The sequence below is a fragment of the Solanum lycopersicum genome, chromosome 9, assembly GCF_036512215.1.
Source record: "Solanum lycopersicum chromosome 9, SLM_r2.1".
NCBI lineage: Eukaryota > Viridiplantae > Streptophyta > Magnoliopsida > Solanales > Solanaceae > Solanum > Solanum lycopersicum.
The window spans coordinates 47,022,103-47,032,789 of NC_090808.1; the positions used below are offsets into that span (position 1 = coordinate 47,022,103).

At 33.1% G+C, this 10,687-nt stretch overlaps 1 protein-coding gene across 1 annotated transcript; it reads right to left on the reverse strand.

Moving 5' to 3' along the window:
• Positions 1–7,802: 7,802 nt before the first annotated feature.
• Positions 7,803–8,360, reverse strand: LOC138338539 (uncharacterized). The gene has a single exon (XM_069289513.1). The coding sequence runs from the start codon at positions 8,358–8,360 to the stop codon at positions 7,803–7,805; it is 558 nt and encodes a 185-aa protein (XP_069145614.1).
• Positions 8,361–10,687: the final 2,327 nt, after the last annotated feature.

Below are 10,687 nucleotides of genomic sequence, written 5' to 3' on the forward strand. Positions count from 1 at the left end.
TCTCTATAATAAAAAATCCTACCATACTCCACAATGTGATCACCCATGATGTCTTGTAACACTCTAGTCCTAGCTCTTCTCACTGTTGTCCTACCAATATCAATATCCAACTCCTTTCTAATAACGTCCTGCAACAAGACAATGGTGATGTTTGGCTGTTGAGTTATTCTTTCTTTGTATTTGGTGGCCAAAAACTTTGAGTTGCACAAGTAGTTATGAGTTGATGTCAACCATTTATGGATAGGGTTGTATGTTTTAACAATGAAATATCCACTAGTTTTATCCTTACTTGCACACAACAACCAAGGACAACTCTCTTTACAACATCTCACTCTAACTCTGCCAGGCTCATTTACATATTTTTCAATTTGAATATGTTCTTGGATTGCATATCTTGTCACTGCCACTCTAAATTCTTCAACAGTTCCAAAAACCAGTCCTAATTCCCAAACAATCTTTTCAGCAGTTGTATCAAACACAACTCTTTTTGGGGTTTTCTTCCTCCTAGCAGGTTTATGCACTACTTAATCAACCTCTTCACCATCTATTTCAAAGCTAGGAACTTCATCACTTAGATAATAAGGTTCATCACCTCCTAGCTTACCAACTAAGCTTTCCCTAATACCATTATTTGTCTCATCATACCCTATATCTGGACCTTTCTCATTAACATTAATCTGATCTGAAGTAGTTCCCCTACTTCTCCTTTGTGAACTTTTGAAATGCCTCTTGGTTGCCCTATATCTGCATACTCTTGATGAACATCACTGTCAACCTTAGTATCTTCAGTAGTATCCCCTTTAGATCCTGATTCATCTTCCACTTCATCATTAGTTGGATCATCATCTAATATAGTATAATCAGATGAAGGAGGAGGCATAATAGAAGGATATGGTGGAGTCACAGTAGAAGTCTGAGCTTCAAATGGAGTGCTGGAAGTTTCAGGAGGACCAGTTGTAGGGATGGAAGGAAAAGTAGAAGTAGGAGGCTGACTATTAGGGTTAGAAGTCTCATTAAAAGATTTCTCACCTACCTCACTTCCAGTCACATGGGGGACAAACTCCAATTCAAGTGGGGCCTGATTAGGTTCACTAACCCCATGAAAAACATACACCTTCACTGTATCCCCATCATTCACCATATTGAAAAGGTCAAATATAATCTTATCATTATCAACAAGGACCAATAACCCATCCCACTTGATGAAAAAATCACAATCTATTGTATATCCTAGTTCCTTTATGTAGTCCCTCAACTCAAAATAATACATCGTATCAACATCTACATGTAAGAATTCTGTCACATGCCCCCCAATATATTTATGTGGTGGACCAAAATCTATTTCCCCCCCATGATACCATCTTAAAGTTATAAGAATAAAAGTCATCCTGAAAAATCATGTAACAACAACAAACATAATTCAAACACACATTTCAATAATTAACTCTAACAAGTTGTACACAACAAACATAATCACTAACAAACAACAACAACAGAAACACTAACTAACAAAAGTAGAATAAAGCACTAACATTAAGCTTTAACAGTACTAACAGAACAAAAACACTAACAATAGCAGTTGTTAGTGTACAAATTGAAGTCTACAAATGTATAAGAGACAAATAATAAGATTCGAACTAAGTGGATAACATCTAACCCTAACCTAAAAAACAATCACAAAACCCTAATCACAACAGTTGCACTAAGTCAATAACACAATACCCTATACTAACTAAGTCGATTACCCAACATACTCAAAAATATCCTAAAAATGGCAATTGTAGGAGGTCGATTCCAACACTTCTACACTATAATAATCCATAAAATCAGAATAATTGGAAAAAAAGTGCAGATTTTAGAACCCTAACTTGTTAGACCTTCAATCTCCAAGAATCTTCACAAATACACATCAACAACGATCAACAATGATCAACAACGAGAATGTCAACAACAACACTATCGTCAACAATAAGAACACAGTGTATTTCGTTTGATTTCTTAGGGAAAAGTTGAGAAATGAAATAAAAAGGAGTTGACGAATTATCTTTAAAAAAAAGGGGCGGGTCGGGTTACCTAGAGAGTGAGCAACACACGCATTACATAGACGATGGAATGACTAAAAATGGCCAATTTACAACGATATATAGTTGTTTAGTGGTGTGATAGGACACTTCAAAAGTTTAGGTGTCTTTATGCAAATATGGGACAACTTCGATGGTCTCTTTATGTCTTTTCTCTAGTTAAAAACAGAAATTAGTAGGACCTTCAATTAGAAGTACATAGACAAATATCTTCTTTTATTTAGGAAAATTACTCTCTAAATTTACTAGATAAAGTTATTTACATCTTGTAATTTAACATAAAACATTTTATACACTCTTATACAAGACTGATACATTATATATAGTTTATATATGTTTAGGTATAATATTGCATATTAGATTACATGGAGTAATATTTTAAGTTGGATTAGATATTTTTAAAATTTTCCTTTATTTCCATAATAATTTATGATAGGTTTATTTACAGGTCCTTTCAGACTATTTTACTCATATTCATATTATGTTTTAATTAATATGAATTCGTAATAAATACATCTAAATTATATTAATTATGGTATATTTGGCTAATTTATGTTATTTTTGTGAAGTAATGTTTTCAGGCAAAATGACATATGAATTGAGATGTCACAAAATTATAACGATCGATGTTAAAATATAACAACCTAATATGGTCGAGATCAAATTCTACAAAGACCATCGTCATAGATCTTTATAATTTACTAATAAAATTATATTAGTAACTACTATTGAGGATGGGCACTTAAACAAAAACTATCTACTTTAATTAATGAATTTTGATTAACACTAAAGATGAACTAAGGTTACCCTTGACGGATAAAGTACTATTAACTTATTCAGTTATGTTTATTGTGTAAAATTGACGAATCTATGTCTCATAAAGCTTCTCGATCAAATTAAGAGAATATCAATTGTCAATATCTGGGTGTCGAATTAATTTGATCATTCATCAAAAGTTCCAGTCAAGTTATACTATGACATCTCTAGATCAAGGTTGGTAGATCAAAATATTTCTATAATGAACTTTTTTTCTATTCTTAACTTCTTTTGTCAAGCAAGTTAGAATACGAACGAGTTCTTAATGTTTGCAACCAATAAAAAACAGTCAATACTAAAGAATCTTAATCCACAATAATCACCCCCTTCATCATAAGATTTAATGTATATAATCTATTATCATCATTACTAATCTAAGTTTCATAACCCTAATCATGAGTTTATATATAAAAATTATAATTTAAACTATTAAAAAACATTAATGTAAATGAAAGTAAACAATACATTTAATTAATGCAACTATTGCAAGAGAATGTTGTTAGTTCCACAATATTCTACCAAGAATGTTAGAGAAATCCTAAAAAAATTGATGAACAATGGATCTTCTATGTTATGAGTAATTCCTAACTTGGACTCTTCTATATATATAACAACATGGTCAGGATTCGAATTTGAATTAAACAATATTTTAACTTTGGTCAACTTCAGCCCCACAATACTAGGGAATGCAGTTTGGGCCATATTGCGTGACACAAAAAGTTGTAATGTGGGTTCCATCTCATGCTCCAGCCTCCTTCATATTTCATAATATAGTCACAGAAAAATTAAGTTTATAAATCTTGGCTGAAACAGGTGTGGCACGAGGTCCAATGCAGGGTAGGCGACCTCGCACCACAAACTCCTTTTCTACAACTTCTTTGGCTGCATTTAAGTTTGAATTAGTTTGTTATGTACTCTTATTCAATTTTTCAAGTGCTTTCTTGTTGCTTTTAGCTTAAACCAATCTTAACCATATCTTTTAGTGTATCACAATAAATATTCAATAAAAACATGGATATTCACAAGTTTATACTCATAACTTAATTAAATTATGAATAAAATATGATATTTAAAGTTTTAGATGCAAAAATACACTGATATCACCACCACATACTTAGAGATTTTTTTTCATGCTTGAACAACTCATCTTATTCACATCAATGCTAATTGGACAAGATTACACATAAATTCGATTTACATAGACACTTTAATCATGATTTGAAATTTACTTATTCAAACACAATCTTTTAACTCCACACTTCTATACAAACATCATAACTTCTAGACTGACTCTTTAATGATGACATATATAGGGTCAACATGCTAAGATGTAATTACTGCAATCACTAAGTTACCAATTCTAACTATTAAGTGCACTCGTTATCAAAGAATTGTCATTTTATCAGTCATTATATATAATCTACAGGGGCATGATAAAATCAAATACTCTCACTCTCGCAAGAAAATTCAAGACATATCAAAACATGTCATATGCTTGTTAATAGTGTATTCCTCACTCAAGCAGAACATTGTACTTTAGGATCAAAATGATTTTTTCAAGTTCTAATTTTTGGCCAAGGGTCGAGCAGGAATTATTTGATAAAAATAGTAACTATTCTTTCCTATACACTTTAAGACAAACACAAAATCAATTAAGTTTGTTTTCTTACTTCACCTTAGTTTCAACATGATATGCTGATTTCCTTATTCATTATTCTTTGTATATTGCCTTCATCAAATACTTAGTTGCTATTGGGTGTTTATTTTTTTTCTTTTTCCCATACTTCTCAACTCTTTTATAGTCAATCCATATATAAAAATTTTTTGCCCTCATGGTCAGTTTACATCAAGCATGATAGTTTCACACTTGGATACTATTTTGTACTTGTTTATCAAATATCCAAACTTTTCTTAGTTTTTTTAATCTCGTTTTCTCAACTCTCTTACATTTTTGTAAGTCCTTCAACTCAAAGTGTTCACGCCCCCGAGCTTGTACCCTGGGCATGATCGACACTCGAGAATCATTGTTGATCCTAAGCGAATTCTTGCTCTAGCTTAATTCTTCGGAGAAGAATCCCTCATAATAAAAGCACTTTAAAAAGTAACTATAACTCAAATGATTACTTAAAATGTTTTATAAATAAACATTCAACTAGCCAAAGTGGCAACTCAAGTCTCAACATAAAATGGAATGAAAATGAAAAGACTCAGGAACTAGAGTTTATCTATCTATGAAGCCTCTAAATACTATGTGGGATTTTGGTACAAGAACCTTGATCATCCTAACAAAACTAAACAACAAAACATAACAAAGGGATCCTCCGAAAAGTAAAGAGGCTCACCAAATGACTCTGGAACTCGACTGGATCAACGAAGCACCAGAGGTTGATCCTGGTTAACCATATTTGCATCATAAAAGATGCAGGACAAATGGTTTTAGTACATTAAATGTACGAGTATGTGAGGAGAAATCTAAAACAAGACATACTTGTACTGGAACCAAAAGAAACACTTATCTCGTCTCAACTCTACATAACTCATTTCAATATAAAGTAGTAATAAAGATGCAGTACAAAGAAAAACTTTAAATAGTAGATAAAAACTCAATGTATTAGAAAATACAATATAAATTATGTTTGTATATGTAAGGATACAAATAAGTCTATGGGAGTTCTCTAACCTACAACCATCAATATGAGCTAAGTGATGATATATTGTCTATCCCACAATGCCAGAACTATCCTATGCTTTTCCAGGGTATAGATTCTACAACTAAGTGGACCCACTAGTATATAATAAAATGCACTAAGGAATCATCTTGAAAGTATGACCCTTTCTACCCACTTTGGTTACATGGTTTATGAAGACTTTGAGTTATCTGAACTTGTTCCCATATCGGTGCTCAATTCTACTCTCAAAATGTAAATGACTCATATGTTTAAAAAGATAAATCTTTCTATGTTTTGAGATTATTACTCAAAAATCTTTCTCTTAAAAAATATGGTACTAAAACTACTCATGAAAACTCTTTTGGAAAATGGTGTTTCCTCTCATTTTAAATGCAAAAATATTTTCTCATGGGAATAATTAGTTCGCATGTATTATCTTAAAAGAAAATGGACTCAGTATACTGTTATAAACTCTCTGTCAAATTCATTTAAAACAAGATGTAAAGCAATTGCAAGGGACCTCTTAAAATGACTCTAAGAACTCTCAAGACTTGACTGTAACTCTACCTTGAATTTGAATTATGGATTCAAGGGTTATGATTCATATTTATGAATGATTTTTAGATGTTTAGAAGTATTTTCAAGTATTTAGAATCAAAACTAAGTGTTAGTACACTTTAGAAGGACTAACTAAACGATGGAAAATAGGTGGAGGCAGGCGACCCTGACGCACATCTAGCGCTCCGTGCCAGCCCCTGAAATTCAGTGAATCGTTTTTGGCACACTGCTGGCATGCGGCCCTATACCTTCTGCATATCAGGGCGCATCATTCTGTGCCTTCTAGCGCATCGACGGCGCATCACCGCAGCCTCTCCCCAAAACTTCTCAATGAATATTTCTTCTTATTTTCCAACCCTAATTCGTCTATAGTCAATTTCTTTTCTCAAGTTTTCCTTAGATTCAATTATCCAATATAAATACACTAGAATTTATTCAAAAACAACGTCAAATAACTAACTTTTATCATAAGAACTCGTCAATACCTTAACAATCAAGATTATGAATGAAACTCATCAAGAACTCAAATCCTTCAACTTTCAAGATCAAAATTATGTTGAGAACAGCATGATTGGTGTGTTGATAAACAAAATCAACCCTATAAGAACTCATATACATCTTATGGATCAAACCCTTAGCGAAATCCTGAATGAAACCTCAAGAACTTGACAAAACCTAGACTTTTCTCTTTTCTCCTCTTTTCTCTTATCAAACTCTTTTCTTAAACCCTAGAATTAATTATGACTGTGTAAATTAAAACAAATCATTTTATACCCCTAATTAATTACTAAAACTGAATTAAATTTGATAGGTTAGGGAAAATACCAAAATACCCCTCATATTCTTGGGTAACTTTCCTTAATTGGACAGTCCGACTTCAAATGGTCATATCTTCTTCGTAAAAGCTCAAAAATTACCAAACTCAGTGGTGTTGGAAAGAATATTACAATGCCTTTCATTTTATATCTTATGGGCCACCTAAATCATCATTTATAAAAAGTTATGATCATTTTAAGTTGACCCAAAAATCACACTTAGCATCACTTTCAAAATTTCAGATTTTGCTATTTTCTATTTAGATTTTTCTATTTTTATCTCCTTCAAATATTGTGGTGTTACAATATTTTACCCTTGGAAACATTCCTTATTGAATAAGATCACTCTAAATAGACTAAGGATGGTCACATTTGACACTCAATTCAAACACTCAATATGCAAAGTAACACAACATATCAACTTTAAATAAATGCCAAGAAAAAAGATTAGCCATAATTTTGAATTTCTATGGACTCAAACATATGTGGGCATCTCTTCTTCATGTCCTCCTCAATTTCCCAAGTAGCTTCTTCAATAAACTGATACCACAAGACCTTGATTGATGCTACCTCCTTGCAGTGGCGTAGCTAGAACCTTTCCAAGGTGTTCATCGAAAAATTATTATTGTATATATATATATGTCAAATTCTATATTTAAAGGATATATATTTAAAGGTTGACCACTCTTGACAAAAGTTATGTGTTTTCCACAGTGATAATGGTTGTCCACTAGTGTGAAGGAGTTCAAATGCCAGATATCAGAATGTGTTTTATTTTATTTTGACAATCACACCATTATTTTTGTACACCTTAATAAAATTTTTGGCTCCGCCACTGCCTCCTTGGTTCTCAACTTGCGAACCTAATTATCAAGTATCTCAACGACAATCTCCTCATAATATCGAATATCCTTAACACCAATATCTTCAGTCGGTATTATAAGTGAAAGAACGTACATACACTTTTTCAACATGGAAATGTGAAATACCAGATGAATCACTGCTAATTCTGACGGTAGCTCCAATTCATAAGCTACATTGTCAATCCTGTTGGATATCCTGTAAAGAACAATATACCGGGGACTAAGCTTCCCCTTCTTGCCAAACCTCATAACATCCTTCATGGGTGAAACCTTTAAATAAATCAGATCATGTACTTCAAACTCTAAGTCTATTCTTTTGACATCCGTATAGGATTTATGACGAATTTGTGTTGTTCTCAACCTCAATTGAATAATTTTAACTTTTTCCATGGCCTGATGAACCAAGTATGACCCCATCAGCCAAGCTTCGCCAACCTTAAACCATCCAATAGGAGCAATCTGGATGCTAAAGTGATAACTATAATTGTAAGCAAACTCTATGAGAGGTAAGAGATCATCCAAATTACCCTTGAAATAGATGACACACGCCCTCAACATATGCACTAAAGTCTGAATCATACGCTTTACTTTACCATTAGTCTAGGGATGAAAATCAGTGCTAAGGTTCACCTTCAAACCTAAACCTTTCTGTAAAGACTTTTAGAATTGTGCGGTGAATTTTGCACCTTTATTTGAAATGATGGACACCATAACTCTATGAAGTATGTTTACCTCTTGAGTATATAATTTATCATAATCCTTTACTAAGTGGGTAATCTTTACCAGTAAGAAAAGGGCTGATTTAGTCATTCAATCAACAATCACCCAATTGATCATCTCCCACTTTCCATTCGGTGGTAAACCTGTAAATAAATCCATATTGATCATCTCCCACTTTCCATTCCGAAAGATCTATGTTATGATTAATGCCACCAGATTCTAGTGTTTTACCTTGACTTGCTGGCAATTCAGGCACATAACAACGAACTCTTCAATACTTTAGTTCATGCTATTTACACATAGTCTCTTCTTAAGTCACGATACATCTTTGTGGAACCTGGATAAATAAAATATTTGGAGCTATGAGCTTTCTCCATGATCCGTTCTTGGAGTTCATCCACCTTTGATACACACTCTACCTTCATACCTCAATACACAATCTCCCCCTTGTTCTAAAGTCATCACTTTTCTCTTATGAACATTTGTCTTCAATTCAAGAAAAATGTGGTCTTGATCTTATTTCTCTTTCACTTCAGACACTAGTGATAGTTAAACATAACTCCTCCTCCTTCATTGGAACCAATTAGTCAAACTCCTAAACGTACAAGACATTGCACATTTTTGCTACCTCTTGCTTGTCTTCCTCAACATCGGAGTACTACCTATAGGCAACCTGCTTAAAGCATCTGCAATGTCATTAGCTATACGTAGGTGATAGAGAATACTCATGTCATAAACTTTGAGCAACTCCAACCACCTCCTCTAACTAAGAATAAGCTCTTTCTAAATAAACAAATCTTGAAAAACTCTTACGATCGGTGAACACATCTACATGAACACCATAAAGATAGTGACACCTTATCTTTAGCGTGAATACTACAACAGCCAACTCCAGGTCATGGGTTGGGTAATTCCTCGCATGAATCTTAAGTTTTATGGTTATAATCTTTCCATTTTACATTAACACACAACTTAGTACAACCCTAGACACATCATAAAATACTATAAAACCTTGCGTACCTTCTGGTAAGGTCAATATTGGGCAGTAGTCAACTGTTTTATCAATTTCTAAAAGCTTTTCTCACAAGATTTAGACAATTGAAACTTAACCATTTGCTAAGTCAACTTAGTCAATGGGGAAAAAATAGATGAAAACCCTCGACAAACCTTTTAATAGCAAACTAATCCCAAGAAACTCCAATTGGAGATGTGGGTCTAGGCCAGTTCTGCGTTGTCTCTATCTTTTGCGTGTCATCTCAAATTTCATCATCGAAAATAATATGGCCTAAGAATTCCACACATTCAAGCCAAAATTCACAATTAGAAATTTCACGCCCTGAGCGTAACCCTGGGCGTGGCCGACACTAGGAGACCATTGCTGGCCCCAAAAATCCTTTGCCTGGATTACTTACTCAGCAGAATACTTAAAGCATTAATACAAGTATTAAGATGATAACTAACTCAAATGGATGGAACTGAAATCATAATGTTTTAAAAATAAACATTTACCTTAGCCAAAATGGCAACTCAAATTTGAAATAAGTAAATAATAAAATTATGACAAAAGAACGAACATTTGACTGACTATTTATGAAGCCTCTAATAAATGAGATGGATGTTGGGACAGACCCCACAACATACTAATTAAATAAACTAGAAAACAATGAGAATGGATCCTCCGAAAAGCAAGGAGACTCACCAACTAACTTTGAACTGCTCACTGGATAAACTGTGGCGTTGGAATATCATCCTAGTCACTTGCTTCTGCATCATGATACAATGCATGCCAACTAGCGTCAATATATTGAATGTACGAGTATGCAAGTTGGAATGCTAAACAACAACTTAAGCTTAAAAGGGGTAAGAAGAGACACTTACCTTGTCTCTACTAAATTCATGAATAACTAACTCATTTAATTATATACCAGTATAAACACATATGCAATATAAAGAAAAGCTTTTTAATGGCTTCATGGTTTTCATGTAGACTTGAGTTAATCTTAAACTCACTTTCCCACATCGGTGCTCAATACTATGCCCAAAATATACTTATCTTGTATCTTTTGAAAACAACTTTTCCTGTTATTTGAGATAAGTGCTCAAAGGCTATCTTTAAAATCTTAGTTTCCCTGCTTGCTTCATTTTTTAAATCTATAATTGTTTTC